This window comes from Nematolebias whitei, chromosome 18, assembly GCF_014905685.2.
Source record: "Nematolebias whitei isolate Nwh7 chromosome 18, NemWhi1, whole genome shotgun sequence".
Taxonomy (NCBI): domain Eukaryota; kingdom Metazoa; phylum Chordata; class Actinopteri; order Cyprinodontiformes; family Rivulidae; genus Nematolebias; species Nematolebias whitei.
In genome coordinates, this window is record NC_056515.1 from 32,565,757 (window position 1) to 32,590,203 (window position 24,447).

Genomic DNA, 24,447 nt, shown 5'->3' on the forward strand with positions numbered 1-24,447 from the left:
TTCTGCAGCCACCTCTCTTCCCCCTTCTCCGAACACAAACGTGGATCAACAGCCGCGCTGCGTCCCGGAGGCTTCCGTCAACATGACTCTTTTGGATACTTGTCAGATGATTTTACGCGACTGCATGCAGACGGAGCAGTGGACATAGGACCTGCCGTCCATGCTTTCTGGGAAGGGGTGGGGGTGGGGGGGACAAAAGTTGCAAACACGGAGTCCGGAGAGAGCTACGAACGATGCGGGGCACTTTGAGATCATTCACCCTCTTCTGTGTCATTCTGATGGTCCGGGCAGACCAGTGGAGGCTGAAGGAGTCCCACAACTGCGAGTCAAACAGGAAAGTAAGTGATTTTACTGATGGTTTAATACATCCAAGGTGCCTTTTCTTATCCCGACCCTTTTACTCTTCTTACTCTTTGGTTCTTTAGAAAGTTTTATGTCAGATTCAGCTTTTATTGCTTGCCTTCACAACATGAAGCTTCTTTATTAGATGCCATGTGAAAAAGATGTGCCTTTTATTTTTATTTTTTTATTTTTAGCTTTGTCATTAAATGTAATTCAAAATTCCAGTGCAATCTATTTCATTTGTTTTATGCATTGGCAGTTCATGCAAGAAAATCATTCAAACCAAGAAGAATCTGTCCAGATGTGACTTAAGTTTTTTGTCATTCAAACCAAGGTTTATTCCTTATTTTTCATTGTGTTGTGTTATAATCAGATTGTATACCTCACCCGTTGCTTTGTCACAGTCTTTTTTTTAGAGGTATGAACTTTTTAGGTATTCTTCAGTAGCAACAGGAAGACAGCAAGAGTTTCTGTATTGTCATGCGAACCACATGTGGTACATGTGGTGGAACGACACTGTGTACTCAGGGTCCCAGTTACATCCCACAATAAAATGTAAAAGAAAAACTGCAATAAGATTTAAGATATGAACTAAGAAAAACATCAACTAAAAATACGCTAAGCACTAATAGCATAAAAACAATACGCCGAACAGCAGCACGAACATGAGTCTGTGTGAGCAGATGAGAATAGAATAGAATAGAAACAGCCTTCATTGTCCCATGGATGGGAAATTCAAGTTTAACAGCAGCAACAGATAAAAAGATTCACACAAATGTTCATAAAATGTTAAAAACATTATATAAAGAAATTAGATAAACAATATCAATAATAATCAACAAAGTCCATGCTCAATAACTCTGGATGGAAGGTGAAATGTTTTGGGAAAAATAAATAAATAAATGAATTGTCCAGATGACCTGACTGAAAATTGTTGTATCAATAATAATGTTCAGTATGTATTGGAATATAGAGAATGTCAGACTATTGACAGTGCAGTAGTATAGGCAGAGTGTGTGTTTTAGCAGAGGTCAGCATGTATTTAATACTTGGTGAGTTTGTTGGGAGCAGTGATGGTTGTAGAGTCTTAACAGCAGCTGGGAGGAAGGACCTTTGGTAACGCTCCTTTAGGATGCAGTAATCTGTCACACTGAAGGAGCTCTCCATTCAGCAACAGCTTCATGCATGGGGTGGGAGACGTCCAGCAATGATATTTTAGCTAGAGTCCTTCTGTCTCCCACCATCTGCACTGGGTTGAGGGGACATCCAAGCACACTGGCTGTCTTGAAGAGCTTATTTAACTGCTTTTTCTCAGCTGATGTTAAGCTGCTGCTCCAACAAACACTATAGAAGCTGGCTGATGCCACTACTGAGTCAAAGAAGGTCTTTAGGAGCACCCCCTGCACTCCAAAAGACCTCAGTCTCCTCAGCAGGTAGAGTCTGCTCTGACCCTTCCTGTAAAGTGTATCAGTGTTGTGAGACCAGTCCAGTTTATTGTTCAGGTGAACACCCAGGTACTTATAAGAGTCTACGATCTCGATGTCCACTCCCTGGATGTTCACCGGGGGCAGTGAGGTGGGTCTGCGCCCAGTTCCTTAGTTTTAGCAGCGTTGATTAGGAGGTGGTTCTGCTGGCACCCGTCTGAGTCCGCCGTCTGTACTCTGATGAGGCCGACTATGGCAGAGTCATCAGAACTTTTGCACATGGCAGTGTGGGGAGTTGATGGAGAAGCCTGCAGTGTAGAGGGTGAAAAGGAACGGTGCCAGCACAGTTCCCTGTGGGACCCCGAGCACGAATGAACACAGCAACATGAAACAGATCAGCAGGAACATGATGTGATTCACCAGCCATTGTGGCAAACATCTACATCTGTATTGTTTCTTTTACATTTGGGCTCTAAGTGAGCTGCTAATAAGTCATTATCAGTCTGTTAGCAGTCTAATAGTCTTCTGTAGACAAAGGAGATGCCTGGTGTCAGACAAGCCCAGAGTTGGTTGTAAAGTAACTGTAAATCCAACCCTTGTCTTTGTGCCTTTTTGTGTTTCTGACTTGCTGTTTAGGGCCTGATCGTTAAAACGAGCAGTGGGAAATTACAACAAATTAGTTTAAAACGTCAGATTCCAGTTTGTAAAATGTGTTACGGCTTGGTTTTCTCTGTGCAAACCTTTGGGTTTTGACTGTGCAAAGTAAAGGTGACACCTTGTTCTTAAAGTTTGGTACTGTACGTACACTCGTTGAGCCTAACTGTTAGTAACATTCTCATTTTTCTTTACAGCAAACTGACCTAAACTCCTTCCTGTGGACGATCAAACGGGATCCTCCTGCGTATTTCTACGGCACCATCCACGTTCCCTACACACGTGTTTGGGACTTCATCCCTGAAAATTCCAAGCAGGCCTTCCAGGAAAGCCACATTGTGTACTTTGAGCTGGACTTGACTGACCCGTACACCATCTCAGCCCTGACCAGCTGTCAGCTGCTTCCTCAAGGTGAAAAGCTTCAGGATGTCCTGCCCCGAGACATCTACAGGAGACTGAAAAGACACCTTGAGTATGTAAAACTCATGATGCCTTCTTGGATGACCCCAGATCAGAGAGGGAAAGGACTGTATGCCGACTACCTCTTTAATGCGATTGCTGGGAACTGGGAGAGGAAGCGCCCTGTTTGGGTGATGCTGATGGTGAACTCGTTAACTGAGGCAGACATCAAGACACGAGGGGTGCCGCTGCTGGACCTGTACCTGGCCCAGCAGGCAGAAAGGATGAGGAAGAAGACGGGAGCAGTGGAGAAGGTAGAAGAACAATGTCATCCACTCAACGGGCTCAACTTCTCTCAGGTGAGTTTGACAAGTTTGGAGCTTCTTGTTACTCAACATCATCTTGACAAGATATTATCGTCATGCCTTAAAGCACATATTGTATGACGTGTCAAAAATTATGCCTCCATTTTTTTCATTTATGACCTCGGCTGTGGACGGCTGTGGCTGAGTGGTTAGAGCAGTCGTCCTCCAATGCAAGAGTTGGGGGTTCGAATCCACCAGCCATGCTAAAGTGTCCCTGGACAAGACATGGAACCCCTTGTTGCATCTGATGTGTGTCCCATTGGTGTATGAATGTGATAAAGCTCTGATTAGTCTCTTTAGAATGATTTGTTCACTTAGCTTTGTAGAGATCTAGTAGAGTGCTGTATGAATGGGTAAATGAGGACACAGATTGTGATGTAAAGTGCTTTGAGTATCTCAATAAGATAGAAAGGCGCTATATAAGTACAGTCCATTTACCATTTACCTCTATAATGACAAGTTGCTGACCTATGCTCCACACTACAGCTTTTGATGGTAATCAAATAACTGGTGTCATACCTAATTACCTAAAAGTGTATTTACTGCTATCAAGACACAATGTCACTGAATAAAAATATATTTTTAAACATAACTATGGTAGTCTTAACCAGATACAGTGATATGTGCTGTTAGAGAGCATTTTAGCATGGAATGTATTAGCCTAAATGTTCTAGTGGCATCACACACAAAATGCTATCTTTTTTTAAAAACAGTTAAAACACCTGATCATGGCTTAGGAACAATTTTCTTCAACTCAAAGAAAACACTTTTTTTGCTTTTATGTTTGTTATCTTCAGTCTAAACTTAGTATGGATTTCTCTTTAATCAGCATCATTATCAATCAACAACATCACTTGCAGAACACCTCAGCTTTGGGGTGGGGGTGGGGGTGGGGGTGGGGGGCTCCTCAGGTGAGAGGTGAGATGTCTTTGGTCGCAAAGTGGAGTCCGGTAGCTTTTGTCTTGAACTTTTTTCAATTTACCATGTCCTGGATGATTGAGAATCTTCATGAGCGTATTGCCAGCTCATTATTGTTCTAATCAGAGCAGTGTGTGTTAAAATGAACAAAGATAATCCTTAATTTGCTCCATTTCTACTGATGGGCACAAAGAAGACAACAGATGAAGGACAAAGCTGGGACAGCCAGGACAGGAAATGTCTGTCTGGTTGCAAGAACTGATGAGGGGCTGATGTTTTCTTTTTGTTTGTTTGTTGTTGTTTTTTTTGCAGCCGTAGGCGAACATCACTCTACAGCCATAAGGTGCTGAAAAATGAAAAAAGATGTTAAATGTTGAGCAGGTTCAGGCTCTAGAGAACTGGCAGAAAACCACTGGCACAAAGCTGACACAAGTTAACGGGCAATGTTTCTGTACAGTGCCTGAGATAACTTCTATTGTGATTTGGCTCTAAACAAACTGAACTGAATTATGTTGTATGAAGTCAGTAAGTAAGTAGTAAGTAAGTAGTAGAAGTCAGTAAGTGTAAGTATGGAGGGTCACCTGAGATGTGGGATGGTCCTATCCCAGTAACTTGCTGCGAGGTATTCATCAGCCACATCCCACACAAAACCTATGACGATGTGCGGATCCCTCTGTTCGGCTCCGTGGGGCCATTGTGGGAGTTTCGTCTCATGATGAACTTCAGCAGTCAGAATCGGGGCTTTGCCTATTACGCCAAATATGGCACTGTTCCCGTAGCTACTGAGGCCATTCGTCTGCTACACAACTACATGCTAGAGCCTGTCATTGTCTGTTTTGTTGTCTGTACTTTATATGTTCTGCCTGGAACAGGCCCCTCTTGTAAATGAGCCCATGTGGCTCAATGACACTAGCCTGTATAAGTAAAGATTGAATGAATAAATTAATGGCCGCCACCTCAACGTCTGCCACATCACAGAGAAAAGACGCCTTTGTATTGGAGATCTGCCGGCTTCAATCAGACAAAAAAGACTACTGCAAGTGTTGCGTTTAATGGCTGAAGGGGTGGAAAGAGAGTCCCTCAAAGCTGGACCTTGAATTGAGGGAGTATCTGCAAATGTTGCCTTCTCCTCCCACCACGCTGCTTCTATGGCCAAGAAGGTTCTTGTGGAAGAGACAACCTGATGGCCTCTATCCTGGACTTGTCATTCTGTGTTTGTTTTCTCCTTCCTGCCCTCTCCAAACCCAGCTGGTCGAAGCAGATAGCCGCTTGTCCTGAACCTGGTTCTGCTGGAGGTTTCTTCCTCATATGTGAGTTTTTTCTTTCCACTGTTGCCTCTGTGCTTGCTTATTAGGATGGGAGACTGCAATGAAGTTAAAACTCAAAGCAATCTGTTGTCTCCTTAGAAATAACATTATTAACTGACTTTATATGTATGTGAACGTTTCTGTACAGTGCCCTGAGATAACTTCTGTTGTGATTTGGTGCTGTATAAACAAACTGAATTGAATAGAAAAATTAAATTACGCTTTACTCATTCATTATTACTCTTAATCCTTACTGAGTTTTTTACATTGAATTTCATATTCGTGTCCTTCATTAGTTGTTAGCTACCCCCCCCCCCCCAAAAAAAAACAAAAAAAACAAAACAAAAAACATACAGTATCCAAAAGCACAACTATCAAGTTTTGCTCAGATTTTATTTTGTACGTTTCTTTAAAAGATACTTTTTTTTTCATACTTTTTGTAATATTTCAACGTGGTCTTGAATAAAAAGTCCTCGATCTCTTGGACGTTTTTGCTTTTCAGTTTATTTTCTATCCAGCATGTACTTAAATATGACAGTATTTTGTGTATTGCACTCTTAAAATATAAAGAAAGGTATACATAAGCATTTGTGAAAACAGAATATTTGTTCAACACCACCAGGTTGTTTTCTTGGAAGTAAAATTTAAAGAATTGAATCATACTTCAATATGTGAACCATGTGCATTAGTGTCTGTTACTTAGTGGTTTACAGACCAGAGTAAAAATGATTGATGTGTTTGTAATCACGTCCATATTTGAGTGCAACCAGGTGTTGTTCCATAATTACTTCAGTCTGAATCTATTTCATATCAAAGGCAGACGATTTGGTGATGCATGATTCTGCTTGTGGGTTAAATTTTCAGTGTATGTTTTAACACAAATTAAAGTCAGTTTTTCTAGAACAAGTTCTTAAATCTTCAAAATATGTAGTCCAAATTCTGATTATTTGTATTATTGTTCAAAAAAGACCTCTTTTTCCTTTTGTTTCCACAACAAAATGAAAAGTACCATGTTAAAAATCAGCTGTGCAAACATTACGCTGCTTCTTTTCCAACATTTTTTGTTGTTAAATAAAAATTGATTGTTAATAATTCAGAAATCACCAGAAAAAAAAGAAGCCTTGTTCCGCAGACGAACACACTGAAGTTCTCTTGTCTACCGTCTGTCTCTCTCTCTGCCCCTTGGTGACCTTTTCTGCATGATGAAGATGTTCAGGAGCAGCAGTCACTGTGAAACTATGTTATGAGCTCATGTTAGCCAGGAGTTAAAGGAATTATCCCTAACCAAATAACCTAACACCCAGCGGCTTAAAGTGGTGTTATTTTAGAAAGCACTTTCTGTTGGACCTGCAGCAAACCACATACAAACACTTTAACCATCACAGGTACTTTTTAACACCTCTTGGCACTGGTTTGTAGACAATTGAAAGAACTTAAATTGTCAACTGGCAATGCTTTGGTTTTCTTAAATTAATATACTGATTGCGCTGTATTGACTACCAAGGCCATGTCTGCATTAACTTTATTTTTTTTTCTATAAAATAAACATTTTCTGCATAATTTGCACTTCTATTCCACATGCAGACAATATTTTTGTTTCAAAAATACTGTTTTAGAAATATTTTTCTTATGACACCAATCAATGATGTTGCTGTTCTTTTCGCCACTATTGCTTTGTGCACTTGAAGCCACAACAACAATGGAGCCTTATTTACAATATTTTTCTACATCTGGGTAGCTTTGATTCTGTTACTACTCAACATTGATTGTGTGCTGAAGATATTAATGAGTGTAGGAATTGTAGATTATGTCAAAAAATAAAATGAGCTGCAGTTTTGGAAGAACCTTTAGCCATGTTAAGACTGTTCTTTTATATGTACTGGTAATGTCAGTGGTATTTCCACATACTGGATCATCAATTTCTGCTTCTCATTTGAATAGAGGTATCTTCTTTAACATATAAAATGACATATCCATTTAAAATATGCATCCAGAAAAGTGTAGTTGGTGTTTAAACATTGTTTCCTTCTTTCAGTGTAGGCTAAATCTTATTACTGCATTTTGTGTTATAAAGACCTTTTTTGAAAAGCAAATGTTATAACATTAGTAATTTTATGTAATTTTAAGAGTTTTGAAAACAGTAGTCAAAGTACAACATTGGATTGTGACTGCTCTGCATCTCTAGAAACCCAAAGTTTCAACACTTTAAAGCAAGTTGTCCATTTATGCCATTGAAAAAAAATGCAACAGCTGTCTTTTTGACCTCTTGAGCACCACTGTTCAAATCCTTCAATACAGTTCTCATTGACCATTTATTTGTGATTAGGCACCAGAACATTTTGTTTAGAGCAAGGATTTATTTATTTTGTCTTCAGAAAAGTTAGCATGTCTTGGGTATGCAGTGGGTCTTGACTAGGGCTGAACAATTTTGGAAAATATTCTAATTGCGATCTTTTACCTCAATATTGCGATTGTGATTTAAAATATGATTATGCTTCAATGTCTTCTTCTCATGTATTTTTTAACGAACACAAGCAATAAATCAACCTGTTTCAGTTGAAAAAAAAACCCCCCACTGTTTTCAGCATCGCAGCAACTCTGTTTCTGCATTTTTTTGTACAGCTCCAGGATAGCAACTTGGCTAAAATGTGTGTGCGAGGACATTCTGTATCACTTATCCATTGTGTTTACCAAAGCTGTAAACCCAGGCTTGGTCACTGTATTAATGGGCAGCAAGTCTTTCGCTATGAACGCCGTAATTGTTTGAGTTATTTTTGCGTGCCATTTTGAATTACGTTCATATGGAATAATACCTTCTAACAGGTCGGTCGGTGATCCCTGTCGGCTCGTACTTTGCTTTCTTGAAGAACTGGTCGTTGACATTCTACCCATGCAACTATCGTAAATGACTTTGTGGTGTTTTTTTTTAGTGTTGATAAAGATTTGTGGTGTTACCTTGAGAGGTAGTAACAGCAGCAAGGCAAGGTCTGCACAATACATGTCTTTGCGTGCAGCATCTTCTTTCTTATAGCCAAAACAATGCCAAACAATGGACGTGCTGCTTTGGTACCAAACTTTCAGATGTATCAGCTGCTGCCCACTGCACCACCTGGTGGTGGATGGGTTAAAAGCAGAGACCAATTTCGCCATTGTATGGAAACATACAGAGATGGCATTTTTATTATTATTCTGTCAAGCCTGACGCCACTGAGCAACTGGTTAAAGCGCAGTGTTGACTTCTCCCGCTCCCTGCACTGCTTTGCTCCACTCCACTCACTCGCAAGTCACCTAACCAGATCATGTGCTGCCATCATTCTTTGTTGAAATCAGGTCTCTCTTGTAAATGAGTCCTCTAGGCTCAATGGGGTTAACCTGTCTAAATAAAGGTTGAATGAATGTGACCAGTCAAATTGCAGCCTTTGCTATTAGAAAATCTTATTGTACCATATCGCGATATTATCACAAATGCAATTAATTGTTCAGCCCTAGTCATGACTGGAAAAAACACGCTGCTCACAAAACAAGTGACACTACAAGACTTTTACAGAAAATCCCCTATGTTCTTGATATTTGTCGTAGGGTGTCTTTGGTTGTGAGCGTGCTGAATATGTGGTTATTAAAAGACTATAGAGTTGGCTTTATGAGTATATTTACAAAGACCGCAAATTTTGCATCACATATACTTTAATTGATTTATTTGTCCACAAAGCCCCCCAAAAGACTCAACGATGAGTTCCACCGCCACATAAACGTCCTCCATCTTAACTTTGTGCCAAAACATCGCACATCTTGGACCTACATCATTTTCACACTCAGTTTCTATCTTATCAGCAGCTCAGCAGATGCCTTCAACTGGCTGTACAGTATTCATGTTTCGGTAAACCTCATAGTTTTACTCAGAAGTTTATAAAAGGCCTTTATCATTTGAAGGCTTTTAGCTCAACTCATCTGTAAGACATCCAGGCAGAGAGCGATGAGTGAGAGACACGCTTAGTGGAACAATGCTGCTCCATCCTTGACTGAAGAAGGTGTTTAATCAAGCTAGAAATAAGGAGGCACATTTCTGCTCTGTGACAGTGAAAACATTTCAGTTTTCACTGGCAATTTTTTATCTGGCATAAAAGAGCTTGTGGAGCAAAATGAAAATATTTGATGTACTAAAGCAGTAAAACGATCCTGCCTCATACTTGGTAAAGGGAAAACGCAGAACGGCTTCTTGCCTGTTTGCATACCTCCAATAGCTTAGATGATGATGATGTGTTGCTTTAAATTCTTTTTAACCCACATGCATATGCTTTTTTAAAAAGAGAAATATCAATGCCAACACTTTGCACAGCTGGTTGGATGATCACACCATTAGCTAGGCTGGGTCTTTGATTCTGATTTCCACGTTGGAAAGTGCCTTTTCTGGAAGTGAAGTATAAATCCTGTGGTGAAAAAGTGAGGGACAAGGTAGTGCTGCAGTCATGCTTTGCTTCACATTTACATCAAGGTTAAAAATGGCCAAAACGATGAGGGATGGTGAGAAAAAACTATTTTTGAATGTCAGAATAGCATCTTAAAGTTGGCAGCATTGGAATTTTGATAGCTTTATAAAATTCAGAATTTAAATATTGTATTGGATAATGTCAGTTATTCATGGAGAGTTTTGATCAACCACATTTTCACTTATTTCTTAATATTTTTAACATGTTGTCACTGTCAACATCCACACATAAGCCTTTCATGAAGGACAAATACCCCCAAAATGTTATTTATGTTTTTGACTGTATTCAGGAATAACAGGCTAAAAAATTGTCACTTTACAAGTGATGTGTTCAGTTTTAAGTTTGCTTGTCAATACAAATTAGGCCCCTTTAGCTCATTATGATTAAATCCTAAAGATTTTTTGCTTTCCTTTGTCAGTTCTCTAATCTGGCTAAGCATGACTGCTCTTATTCTTGCGAGGCACCCCTCGTCTTTTGAAGAGTGGGCTCAGCCTTGCCCATTACACTAAGTGAACTTTTTCAAGGGCAACAATAGCTGCATGGAGGTTGGCTTTCTCCGTCACTGTTGTTGGAAACCCACAGGACATTCCACACCTCAGTGGCACAGACCCGCTAATGAAATTGTTGTTTCTTTCCTCTCATCACTGGGAGTAATGGTGCATGGAAATGCAATGAATGCAGGTCCCAGTGTACGTCTGTGAGAGCAGGGAAGGAATGTTTGAAGTCCATTTAGTTCATTCATGATCAGAAGAACAAGGAGTAGCTGGATACAGACTGAGATCAGTAGAAGAGCCATTAAGAGAGGAAGGCACAACTTCATCTCCATTAAAGGTATCATGACATTACTTCTGTATGTCAACCTTGAAGTCCCAGTTGTGATATTTTCTTTTGATTTGAACTAAAGATCTAGGATCAGGGCTCTGAGGCCCTATTTACACGGACACGATGGGGGGAACATAGGTTTTTTCGTATGTTAATTAGAGGAAAAGATCCGAGTTGACATGGACGGATTTTGTGTTTACATGCATCCGGAGGAATCCCCCCCCCGCCCTCCTGAATCTGCTGTAGTTACCATGCCGGGTCATTAGTTGGCGCTGTGAATTTTGTACCTTCACCTAATGCGCATGCGTGCTGCCTCGGCACGCTCCTTTCCACTCGACTAAAAGCTCAGCTAACAAAAACTTAACAAGTTAAAGCTGGATTTTGGCTGGATTATGGATAACAGTCGACAGATCTGACGCCAAGCAGGACCGCTTCGTCTAACAGCTCCACACCGGTCGCTGAGTGGACCAGAACCGAGTCGACGATGTTGGACTTTACTCCGTGATAATCAATAGCTGATTTACAGCAGGTAAATCAACATTCTTAATAATGTTTGCTTGTGTTTACTTCGATCACACAACAACCAACTGAGTTTTTATTTTTCCTGAAAGAAGAAGGAGCTGTCCTTCCACCAGGCGGACTGATTCTGAACGAGGCTCGGCCCAGGTGCAGTGCAGGAGGACGTCGAAGAGAGATGTTGGATGAACTATTTATTTAAAATTCCCCTCATTTCTTTTATTCAATTAATTCAATTATTAACAACGTGGGACCAGATTCCAGGATGAAAACAGAGCAGAGTCCAGTTCATAAATGTAGTTTACAGTTAACGTGTTTTTTATGTGTTCAGTTTAATTATCAGTGTTTGTGTAACATACAGTTTGTGGTGTTTAATAAATAAATAAAATAAAAATTAAACATGATGTCTTCATTTTCAACTTTAATAACACACAATATGTTTAGCATCATTTTAATCACATAATTTGAAGAATTTGAGAGGAGATTATTACAGCCTCATATAAAATCAATGATGATGATGATATCGGAACTGAATCGTTATCGGCCTGTATTCAGATTTAAGTATCGGGATCGGATCGGAAGTAAAAAAAAGTGGATCGGTGCATCCCTATTTATTATTATTAAACTTATTATTTAGCACATTTAGATGTTATAGTGCAGTGTGACGTGTTTGCGTGCCTCGTTCTATAAACGGCAACATTAGAACTGGATCAGACTGTGTCTCTTCCAACACAGATGTCGGTCACAGCACCTGGAATCTGATGTAGATTAACTATGAGATTAAAAATATATATTCCATCAGTCATAGTTCAGAAAGCACTGTGTCTGCCGCCATGTTTATAGAAATAAAGCGTCTGTTGTGCAAGCGTGCGCACATGTGGTTTAACACAAAGCCTCAGTGGGAGATGTTTACATTATCAGCGGGCGGTCAGCGAAAAACCTCCACTCTGGAAGGTGGGTTCAGAAACCTTCGGATTCAGAGTGGGGGGGGGGGGGGGGGCACTGGTGTTGTGTAAATGAACAGCAGAACCGCAGAGAGAAAGGAGCGGATTCACTCAAAATATGTGCCGTGTAAACGGCCCCTGAATCTGCAGGGTTTCACAATGCCTCCATCCTTTATCTTACCTGCTTCTTCCTTTTTCGAGTCCCGAGGGTCACTGGTGCCAATGTCCAGCTATCAATGTGCGAAAGGTGGGGTACACCCTGGACAGGTCTCCAGTGCCATCACAAGGACACTTTTACCTCATTTCCATAGGTCCTGCTCAGCCCTTATTGGGCCGGTACAGGTCGGATCACTTCATTTTCCATTTCCACAGTGCCCATTAGTGCCCCTTTAGTGGGCCAATCATTATTATAAATGCACTGACACCTCTTTAAAAGCCTTCTCGTTACTTGTTGCTCCATCTAGCTCGCTCTGAACTTTTTTGTCGGCCAGCAAACACAAAAGCGCCTGAACTTCAGCATTTGATCACGGTTGTGACATTATTGTTTGTTTATACCTTCAAAATACTCCAGAATCCGCTCCTCCTTTTTCGAGTTGTTTCTAATGACGGTTAAAAAGAAAATGGCAGATAGAGTTGCTGTGAAAGTTTCTGAAACTCCGCCCTCTGACCAATGGCTCCGCCCCTGACCAATCAGTAACCGACAGTGTGCTGACGTCACGTTTTAGGGTCCTGCTTGGCCTCAACGGAACCACAGAGAAGTAGGTACTGAAAAAAACAGGCCCGTTCCTCGAAAAGGCCCTGTGGAAAAGAACACGGAACCGGCCTGAGCAGGGTAAAGTGGAGTCAAGGAGGAACTGTGGAAAAGGGGCAATAGAGACAAACAACAATTCACTTTCACCTAGGGACAATTTAGAATTACCAATCAGCCTGAGCCTAACATTCATTCAACCTTTATTTAGACAGGTTAATCCCATTGAGCATGCATGTTTTTAGTCTGTGGGAGGAAACCAGAGTACCTGGAGAAAACCCATGCATGCACGAAGAGAACATGAAAACTTCACCCAGAAAAGCTCCCTGGTTGGGATTTCAATAAGTGACCTTCTCACTGAGAGGCAACAGCTCTATCAACTGAGCCACCATGCCGCCCATTTTACAGTGCAGTCTGATGAAATTCAAACAAAAAACACATTTATAACATTTTGGAAATGTTAAGCAATACATTGAACAATGTTTTCATTTTTTTGTCCTCCTTACACTATAGTCTTCTTCCCCTTAATTTATTAGGATGCTATTTATTAATCTAGACTAAACCTTGCTTGATTGGTGATTTTCTTTCTGTCATACAAAATGGGACATTAGATCAGCTTGCGTCACAATCTCACATAAAACCACATATTTAAATTTTTTTTATAGCTTTAACAAACAAAACAACTGTAAGAATTGATTAAATAATTATTCTAAAATGTGTTGATTGTTTTATATTTATCCAAAAGATGGGTTCAAGTTTATATCTTGTTTAAATTATTGCCATAAATGGTAAATCAGTCTTGAAAATGGCTTTAAACACAATAAATGTGCATATAAGGGTAAGGGAAAGAACATATGTTAGTGCAAAAACCATGTTACTCAGTAATTAAAGAACAACAACTCTGATTAGGTTTCATTTATCCTGCTGGAAGGATCCATGACCATCTGGTTTGTTGACTCAGTGAGCCTGCAGTGAGGAAACGTGTACAGTATTGTCACGTAGCCAAATATATGACAGGGACGGCTATAAATCTTAACCTACAATTCAATTTATTACCCTAATTAAGATCGTCTTCAAATGGACATTTGCACTGCCTTCTTCTTGTATTGGCTTAAAGGAAATTAATTAAACAAATTATGAATCATCTGGTTGTTTTGGAACATCTAATTGCCAAGAGAATTTCATCGTGTGTGATATTAACAGGAAATGTGTAATTCCTTTATACAAGAACATCTGGTTTTCTAGTATAAGAAAACGGATTAAGTGCAATCATTTATTATAAAGCATTGAACTATTAACACTGACCGCTTGCGTCATGCGGTGGAGCTGGATATTTATGCTCATGTATACTTTAAGGATTTGTAATCCAACACATTTACTTGTCTCTAGATTGTTCGTAAATTTGTTTGCAATTTGTTATTTTGCCTCTCTCTCTGCTTTGATCAGAAGGGAGTAAACTTTCCATGTGTAATTACAGCTTGGAGCATATTTGTCTGGTGTGTATCTGTTCATATAATTGCTGTTTATTATTGCTTATGTGTGCAGATGAATGTTTCCATGTGCATGTTTACTTCTCTGCTTGTTTCCAAGAGTTCATGTCTGGGTATGAATGAGGGTTACTTTGGTGTGTGTTCATGTGCATGCACACTTCCATGATTGAATTACCAACATGTCCCCCATAACTTCCTTTATTTGGTCTCATGTCACACTGCAGTTCTTGATTTCCTCTCCTCTGTTGACCAAACAGTCTCATATAAGATGTCTGGTATTTCCTCAGGCATTATCTGTCCATCTGTCTGGATACTCAGCACTGGACTTCCTCTAACTTTTAAATCCCCTCCTTTTCCCAAAAGCTGTGTAATTATTTATTTTACTTCCTGGGCTACGAGGTACATTTTAACTTGCTGTTTCTGAATATTATCTTATTCAGAATACCTATTAGGAAAAAATACCAGTGAGTATAAATTTAAAGCAATACCTCAGACGTTTTAAAGTGGTGTTCTGTGGAAAAGTTATGGACAACTTATATCTTACCTGTTGTACAGAGCATTTTGAATGATTTCATATGGGGTTTACGATAATTCTGACCATAGGGTGAGCTAACCCGAGTAGAGCCAAGACCGAAGTGTATTGCTGCCTTCTCCAGTCCCCAAACTTTCATAACGAAGCAAGCAAATAACGTTTCATAAATGTTTTCACTACAGTTTGCACTTTGGTTATTTTCATAAAATTGTACTATATTAAAAACACTGATAGCAGCATCAGCTAGCTGTAGCACTTTCAGTGCACCGATGGGCATTTCCAGCAGGAATATTAATTTTGGCCAAGTTTGCTTAAAGACCTATCTAAAACAGATAACAGAATAGTTGTAAGCCTTTCTACAAAATCCTAGTTCTGAAGACTTGAATTATTCGTTTATTGGTTGAAACTGCACAGCCACGACAATGCAACCTGAAAATTATAACCCCCCAAGTTTAAAGCGCTGATGAATAGTTTTGCTTATTTGCCTACATTGTTTTGTTAACTGCATTTTGTGTAGGCATTTTCAAAAGTCAGTTCTGTCAAATATCCACAAAGATGTAGGTGTCTAACAGAATGAAGTGTTTCGTGAAAGTGTCTAGTTTATTTAACCATAAACCCTGTTTTTTTCTGCTTTCCATCCAATCTATATGGAATAATTGACCAAATTAGATTTTCCTTTGTTGTTTAGGTCCAACAGTTTGCAGTGCTTTCTTACTCAAGAACTTTATTCAATTTAAAGCAGAATAGGATACCACTGGATGGTGCCATCTGTGGGCCAAGAAAAAAAAAAAGCTTGGATCCCTCAGTGTACACACACATTGATACTCTCCCTTGGAGTAAAGTTTGACTTTTGGAGATTGCCCCAGGCTTTTCCTGGTTGTGTAACACAAGCTCCTGCAGCTCCAAAAGAAAAAAAAGTGAATAAATAGCTTGTCTCTGACTTAACACCAGGTCATGAAAATGTGTGCAAGTTCATAAGTAGAGACATTGTGCACGTACAAGTGTTTTGTACTTCAATGTACGCACAAAGTACATTTATGGCAACAGCGAGTGCTGTCAGATTGATATAAATATGAATTTGCTTTAGAACAGAACATTGAGGATATGACATATGATTTTAATAAGATTTTTATTTTACCCAAAATTAGTGTATTATCTTGAAATATTCTTCATCTTTGACATGCCATGTATTTTGTTACATTACACTTTCAGTGGATTACAAGCAAACACGTCAGTGTGGTATTTCAATTGTAACACTGGGAACAAATTGACTTTCGTTATAATTTGTTAATGATGGATCTGACTTTTATCCACTGATGAATGTTTAATAACTAACAAGTGGAAGCAAAAATAACCCCGACTGTAATTATGGATGAAAAAGCAGATATCTTTGCCATTGCTTATTTTAGAAAGCATTTTCCATCCACTGATCCAGCATCTAATTTTGAAACTTGCTGGAGATAAACAGCTTGTGGAAAAACACAGAAAATGCATTCTACTGTTTAACGGCATGCCGCCATCTTACTTTACCATGTACATCACACCTCACGTAGTTAAAACTAATTAAAGATTTATATGTATGAGCTGTTAGCAGGATAATAATTTCAATTTGTTTTGTGCCCTTCATACCTTTCATACTTTATATACTTGGGGGCTGAGATGGTCTAGTGGCAGGGCAGCCGACCTGAGATCTGAAGGCACCAGGCTCGATCCTGGGTCATTGCACATCTTGTGGTGTTTCTGAGCGGGATTCATTTTTAACACCATTTTATTTTGCTTGTTAATGTTCATGTGTATGCATGCTTTATGATTGTCTACTGTTGTCTTTTGCCCCTTTTGCACTGTTCCTACTCAGCCCCAACTCTGCTCAGATCAGCTTGGATTTGCACTGCACTTCAGGACCGGTTCTGGAGGCATGTCCAGGATCCAAAATCCTTCTAATGAACTTTTAATGAACTTTAGTTCACCATTACCAGTGAGAGTTCTGTGATGAGTTAAACTCAAAGTAGTCTGCTCCTCCAGATAAATAATGTTAAATTATTATTTTTTAATATGAATCTGTTCAGTGCCCTGAGACGACTTCTGTTGTGACTTGGCGCTATATAAAGTTTATATATCTGGTTCATCAGATTTAATTCAGTTTATATTCTAAACTGAATTAAATCTGATGAACCAGATCCTACAAAAATATCTATATTTAAAATTATATTATATTTAAAATTCTATATTTTTCTTCCATCATTTGATGTATTTGCACTCATTGTGCCTTTTATTGTTCAATTTAGAAATGTGGTTTTATTTTAGTGATTTAAAGTGTAATTCTTGTTTTGTGATTTGTACATCTGTGGGTTTGAATAAAGTTGAACTAAAGGCTCTTCTTTAAACATGTTTGAGGGAAATATTCCTGAGAGATCCAATAATTTTGTCTTTTTATGATTTTTCAGCTGAGTTAACTTTAATTAACGGATTATTTAATAAAGTCAAAGTAAAAACGGTTTCATGATAAAGCTGGCACCGTTTATTTATTTTTATTCTTCACCGATTAAAAAATAATAATAAAAAATAAATAAAAAATACATAAAATGCTTAAAAAACCCATTTCCACCCCGTATGATCCTCTGCGATGACTCCGCTCGCTCAAATGTTGTCGTCAGTCACCAAACACAAAAAAAAAACGCCTGGACTTCAGCATTAAACATGGTGTTGTCATTATTGTTTTTAAAAATCTTTAAAATAGATCCAGCCGCTGCTTAGCTTTCTGAGAAATTGCATATGATGGATCGGTGAAAAGTTTCTGAGATCTTGTGACTCTTCCCCCCCGTCCTGCATTCACGTTTCGGTCCGGAGTCAGCTCGACTCAGCTCGCTCAGTTCCACTAGAGAAACTGGGACAAAAACATGTCCTGAATCAGCCTCAGATCAGCTAAAAAGTACTGGTGCAATTAAGGGATCTTTCCGTGGCGGGCTGAGCAGAGTTGGGGCTGAGTAGGAGCAGTGCAAAAGGCCTATTTGTTAAAATCAGGTCTCCCTTGTAAACGAGTCCTCGAGGCTCAATGGGATTAACCTGTTTAAATAAAGGTTGACAGAGTGGATGTTTATTTTCAGGTGATAATGAATTCAAGTATTCAAGGTTCTTTATTTGTCATACGCACCACATGTGGCACATGTGGTGGAACGAAGTTGTGTACACAGGGTCTCAGTTACTAACAAAATTATAAAATGTAAAAGAAAAACAGTAATAAGATCTAAGATATGAACTAATATATGAACTAAGGAGTTGGAGAAGGAAGATCTGGTATTTCTATTGTTCCCTGAGAAGTGCTATTTGGCACATTTGTCACAAATAGCTACCATTGTTTCTGATAGATGGTGGGAGAATGTGTCCGTAAACTGTTGGTCAGAGGGGTACTTCCTCCCAGACAGCACAGCCACAGTTTTATCTGACATTTTCTGTAAGTTTTGCTGGAACAGTTGTAAAGATGGGTGTACTTTCTAACAGCCTCAGCCAGCTGCAGCTCAGCTAAGGAGCTGAAGCGAAATGAGAGCAGTGCACGTACATGCCCACAAAGGTCTGACCAGTCGTGAACAGTCTATCCATCCATTCATTTTACATTATGTTAAGATGGGGAAATCATTTTCAAATAAATCTTAACTTTCACAGTCTTACATGACATTTAATACACTGTGTTGCCTGACATGCTAATCCTTTCTGTGAATGGGTGAGAGTTGTGGTAGGCCTCTTAAATCAAGCCTCTCACGGCTTGCAGAGTTTATTTAAACCTGGCTGGAGTTCAGCTGAGCAGCAAAAACAAAAGCTTCAGCAGAATTAATAACTTCTGCTTTTATGAGTGTTGAATGGTTTTGTCAGGCAATTATCTTTTTTAATTACTTGCACTGTAGTTCAAACTAACAATAAATTATTATTTATCAGTTTAGTATAATTAACTCTTGTGCATTAGTCATTTTTAAATGATTCCATTTAAAAATCCTTTAGGCTTTTAATTCCTTGAATTTTCCTAAATGGTGTTGACATAAAATGATAACTGGCAGAATGGTTAATATATTTTGCACAAAAAAAAAAAGAAAAAAAAATCAGCTTAAGATAATAAAAGTCTTAAAAAAAAATTATGTTATAAAACCTATAAACTAGTGAGCTATGGTGAGACCACCAGCTTCTGTGCCAACATGACCATAAATCTGCTTGTGTCTCTCTGGTTCCAGTCCACATTTTTGTGGCTTTAGTGGAATTTCACAGGTGAGCACCACACAGGACGGTTTGTGAGACTTTGCAGATGTTTTGAGCTGACTCAGAGTCAGACACGCAAATGTCTTGATGCTCTTTTACATTTTCACACATAAAGGGAGTCTTATGAATACTGTCCTTACCAGACATTTTAGCCATACTGCAAAGTGATTTTCTGACATTCAGGACACCTGTAAAGCAGAAATCACTTGTTGATGTTTTACACTTCCAGTTTCCTTTTTTTTTGTATTGGGAGATATGCTTAAAAGTGATTGTCATTAACTTGACCTTTTAATTTTTCTAGCTCTAGTGCCAGACAATAAAATATTGAGACCATAGTACAGGGTTATTCAACTGGTGGCCTGGGGGCTAAATCAGGCGCACGATCGAGCTCAGTTCAACCCACAAATGGGTTCATATTTAAATAAAACTAGATTTTAAACCATCAAACATACTTACAGTACTTATTGACAATAACTGCTAGATGTCCGACTCCTGAGCAGTTTAGTTGAATAGCCCCGCCATAGGACGTATATTTGAGACCAAGTATGTTTCATGTTCATGTTCATTTTAACCTCAGTTTATATGTACCACTGTTAGCTCCTAATTATAAGGTACATTTTAGTATCATCAGTCCTAGGGTATAGTTCAAACTTCCTGGTACAGTTGAGACATTCATTAAAATGCTGTGAAGTTATTTGACTAGGCGTTACAAATCTGGTAGGCTTTTAAAATTTAATTTTGGAACATTGTATCAGTTTTGAAATGTTACTTGTTTCTGAAATATGTTTCTTTCTGAATTTTCCATTACACAACACCATCATTTATGAAAACCTAAATTGACATTTTTTACATTTTAATTCTTCTTTCTACTACTTTCTCATTTTACAGAACAAGCAAGCTATCATTACTCGTGATTTTATTTTGGTTAGAGACTTTGGATGTTATGGATAACAACTAGACTTCTTAAATATATGCATATAAAAAACTTTAAAAAATTTTATGCCTATGTTTGTCAATTTTTTCCCCAACTTAAACTGAGTTAAGCCTTTTTATGAGTTGTAGCTTTGTCAGTTGCTATTTTGGTCATACCCTCACACGTAGGATCATGTTTATATGTGTATCCTCCACACCAAATGCAAATGGACACATCTGAAAATCAGCTGAGTGTTTTCCCATATTTTCTTGATTGTTTATGTGTTTGTGGTGAGGTTGTGGGTCATGGCAGATGTCTGCAGAATAACCACCATGGCTGTCTCTGATTTCCCATCTTTTCACCTTTGCCTCTTTAGCACATTCCCTTTTTCTTTGCTTGTGGCAACCATTTCCTTTTTCCTCTCACTGTTTGTCTCTCAAAGTGGTTTTTCAACCTCTGTTTATGTCAGTCTGTCTTTTTGTCTCCTTTGCTGGTCAGACTGTCAGCACAACAGCCAGATCTATTTCTCAGATGTTTGGACACTAGCTCTTATTTTCCATTACGTAGACCATTCTGATGAGTGTGAAGTGTTTGTAGGTTAAAGGTTAACCATGTGTTTTTGGTGTACCATATATATATTTTCTTTAGAACAAGAGAACTGATGGAAACTTATGGTGTTTTCATACATATTAATATGAATGAGTGTGGCTCTTTGCGCATCTGTGAGGCCTCTTCAGTTTGCTTTGCCTGCGGTGCTTTACTTCTGTATCTGTGCCAGTGGTTTAGGGGAATTGCAGATACCAGTAAACGACACTGTGGGTTTTTCTTTTCTGCTGCATCTTCTTGAATTCTGCAGTCAAAAGCTGAAGGGGCATTTTTGGTGCTGATGTCTTTTGATTTTGTTTTCCAATGCTAAGAACATGTTGTCTGAGCAAAATTTTAGCCATCATTTTAAATAGAGAGAAACTAGAAGGAGCCTAAAGGTTTTGTTTTGTATCATGCCATAACTCATTAAACTGAGACATTTATAATTGTTTTTAAATCTGTAGCGCAAATTGTGACGGCTTGGTTTGGTCGTTTCAAAAGCTTCTTCATATTTTTTTAGTGTGTAATCCAACAATGTTCAGTCAGATCATCTAGACAGTTTCTTTATTTGCTGAGACGTTTCTTCCATCATACTCCAATAGTGGGGAAAAAAATTTAAAAAAAATTGCTGGTGCTAAGATGGCTTCCGGGGCCTGCCCTCTCCCACATCAACTCCTCTGAGACAGTTATGTCAAAGTGGTTCAAAACACTGTGCTTGTCCATTAACTGACTGATGGACTTACGACCTGTCCCGGGTGTGCCCCGCCTCTTACACACTGTCTGCTGGACAAGGGCAACAGCGTCACAGAAAGGAAGAAGTTGATACATAAAATGAATTATGTATTGGTGGATGTAACTGGTAAAGTCAAACCATCATCAGGAGGTTTTGGACCAAGAATGTAGACAAGGCCCGAGGAGTTTTAAAGCAAAACTTATTAACTTAAATCAGGTCTCTCTTGTAAATGAGTCCCCGAGGCTCAATGGGATTAACCTGTCTAAATAAGGATTGAATGAATGAAAATAAATTACTACAAAAATATACACCCGTTTTGTTGTTAAGCCCCCAGTATACTCCGGCGTACGTCTGTGTGCGGAGGTGCACACGTACCTCCGCAGGGCATGTCCACGCAAAGCTCAATTTTTACAACTGTGTATGCGGTGTCACATAATAAACTGCCCGGCGACGGACTGTTTTGTATGCGACACCAATGTATTAAATTCCTTTTCTTTATCCCTGATCTGGCCTTTTCTTTGTTTATTTTCCTAAATGCAAGCGATCTCTTCCTCCTCTGTTGATGCCATGACTGAAATGGTGAGAAATGGAGGAATTTGTCACAAGCAAATTAAAATCAGACCCAGTGTGGCTGCGAGAGGGTCTGGAGATTTCTTGGTGGGCTAGTCTGATGTGTGGGCTGCAGGGCCAGTGCTCCCTGCTTTTTATTTTATTTTTTAAAGAACTTTTTATTAACAACATATAAACACAGAAAATTGCTGCGGCTGGGGCCGCCAGCTCTCGTTTTTTTTTCTTTTTTTTTTCCCCCGACCTGTCAATCAATTCAGTAGGCCTGTCAGCAAATGACCAATCGGCGACCTCAATTTGTCCCAAAGGTAAACACCCCTTGTCTGCGGAGCTGCTCTGCAGCTGCTCAGGGTGGACGCTCGAGCATGACGTCTCAACCCTCGGCGTACGTACGCATGTCTCTCCGCGCAGACGGACATATGCGGGAGTATACCGGGGGCTTTATTGTCATAGCAGCAATACTGTACTTAAAAAAAACTTAATTTACACAGTGGCATGAGGAAAACAGAAGGTGCAAGACTGGATTGTGGCATGAGAACCAACAATGCATTACTAATGAATGAATGGATGAGAACAAACTGAATGCATGAAACAGGGCTGATGAGTAAGTGGAGACACCTGGGCTGAATACAAACGAGGTGAGAATGTGTGGGCACTCACTGACTGGAGCAGAAAACTGATTGAAGAGGAATAAATACTTGCACCAAGAAATATAACTAAACATAAGAATAAAAATATATATATATATATATTAAGCTCAATAATAATAAAACACAAAAAGCCTACTTCTAAACAAAAAAGTGTGAGTGAGAGCATGAATGGTTGTCATTTATGTGTGACAAACTGTTTCCGTGAAGGACTTGCTGTTATGGCATTTTGAATCTGTACCATTGATATAAATATCCTGCTGCTCTCGCCAACAGGCTGTCATAATCAGTCACAGTGTAACATAAGCCTAAAACAACTAAAGCCAAACCAAAAAAACAATTATTATTAATAATAATTTTCAGCAGCAACATAAAAACTATGTAAATCAATAAAAAAAAAAACAGCTGAAGAAAGTATCTGAATTTAAAAATATTATATATTTAAATCAGAAAATTGTTCCATTTGTTTACATGGAGGAGAGGATCTTAAAAACTGACAGCCTACTAGAGGACATTTGTTCATTGTGGCTTCAACTTCTGTCTCCCAGTTCTGTTTCTAGTTATATTACATGCTGATGATCCCGTCTCACTCGCCTTTACCAGTGTTCAAGTGTAATCAGGCCTAAAGCCTGAACTAAGAGTTTGCAGCTGTTTTGAACTGGCTGCTTTTTAAATTTTTTATTTGCGTTGTCCTAAATTCACTGTGTTCTTCCAGACAACTGACAGGCGCTGAAATTGATGGCTGTTTTCTTTGTGGCTTGCTGTGTTTGTAAGATCCACGTGTAGTTTTGTAGTGGATGGATGGACTCTGCGGCTGGCTGGTTGCTGTCTTTTGTGCTTGTATGTGTTTGTGAGGGCAAAAGCGAGAGTAAAGGGAGAAGTGATGGATAGAGATGGAGGCAAGGGAAGTCTGCTGTGGATGTCTGTGGTTACCATCTCTCACAAAGAACATTTGTCGCAGTGAAGACAGGTGAATACGTTTTCATTTGTACCCTCCTCTTTTAAAATAATAGACAATTATGTCCAAGACAAATAAATATTTGTCACAGATTTTTAATCAAATTAACATAAATTGGCTAATCACCTTTTAGATTTACCTTATTAGGCAGATTTTCCTGTATTAAATATAAGAAAACCATATTTTTTTAAGTACTGTTTGTTGGCAATGGTGTGCTTGCTCATACAGAGAACAGGAAAGAGTGGGGGATTTCAGAAGTTGGCATTTCAATCACCACAATCCCCAATATGCACACACGAACACACCCACAAACCTTGAGCCGTTTGGTTTGAGGCTGATTCCCTTTGACAGCCTAAATATTTGGCTGCGTCCGGGCACCAAGGTAAATGCGCCCTGCAAGAATGTTTTTACAGGGCGCAAGAGTGAGACTGAAAAGGGGAGGGATAGAGGCAGGTTTTGGACAGAGACAAAGTGAGGGAGACAGAGAACACACAGCAGGAAAGAGATGAAGAGGTGTATTTGTGCTTTCCTATAAATGTGGTTTGCGTGAAGACCACCAGTTTCACAGCTGCCAGTGTGATCTGTGGTCTTAAATGGGAAATGTTACCCAATCTTAACATAATAGAAAATTAATAAAAAAAAAAAATACAATTTTGTGTTTCACTGTGAACTGTAAAGTGATATTTAGAAAAGGTATAACTGTATGCTAACTTAAATACAGGTAATAAATATTTGAAAAACGTAAAAAAAGAAAAATAAATCACAAGCGTTCTAAACATTTTGCTTTCAATTTGTTGCGACTGGTTTGATCAGAAGGTTTCAGAAGTCGTATTTTAACACTCTTTGTCACA

The 24,447-nt window shown here is 39.0% G+C and overlaps 1 protein-coding gene across 1 annotated transcript in view; it reads left to right on the forward strand.

Annotated features, from left to right (window-relative positions):
- The first annotated feature begins 233 nt into the window (after positions 1-233).
- The window catches only part of trabd2a (TraB domain containing 2A), a 69,678-nt gene continuing 45,464 nt past the window's right edge, over positions 234-24,447 (forward strand). Inside the window, exons 1-2 of the mRNA XM_037692511.1 lie at positions 234-338; positions 2,618-3,178. Coding sequence (XP_037548439.1) covers positions 234-338; positions 2,618-3,178 — 666 coding nt within the window. The remainder of the gene's footprint in view (positions 339-2,617; positions 3,179-24,447) is intronic.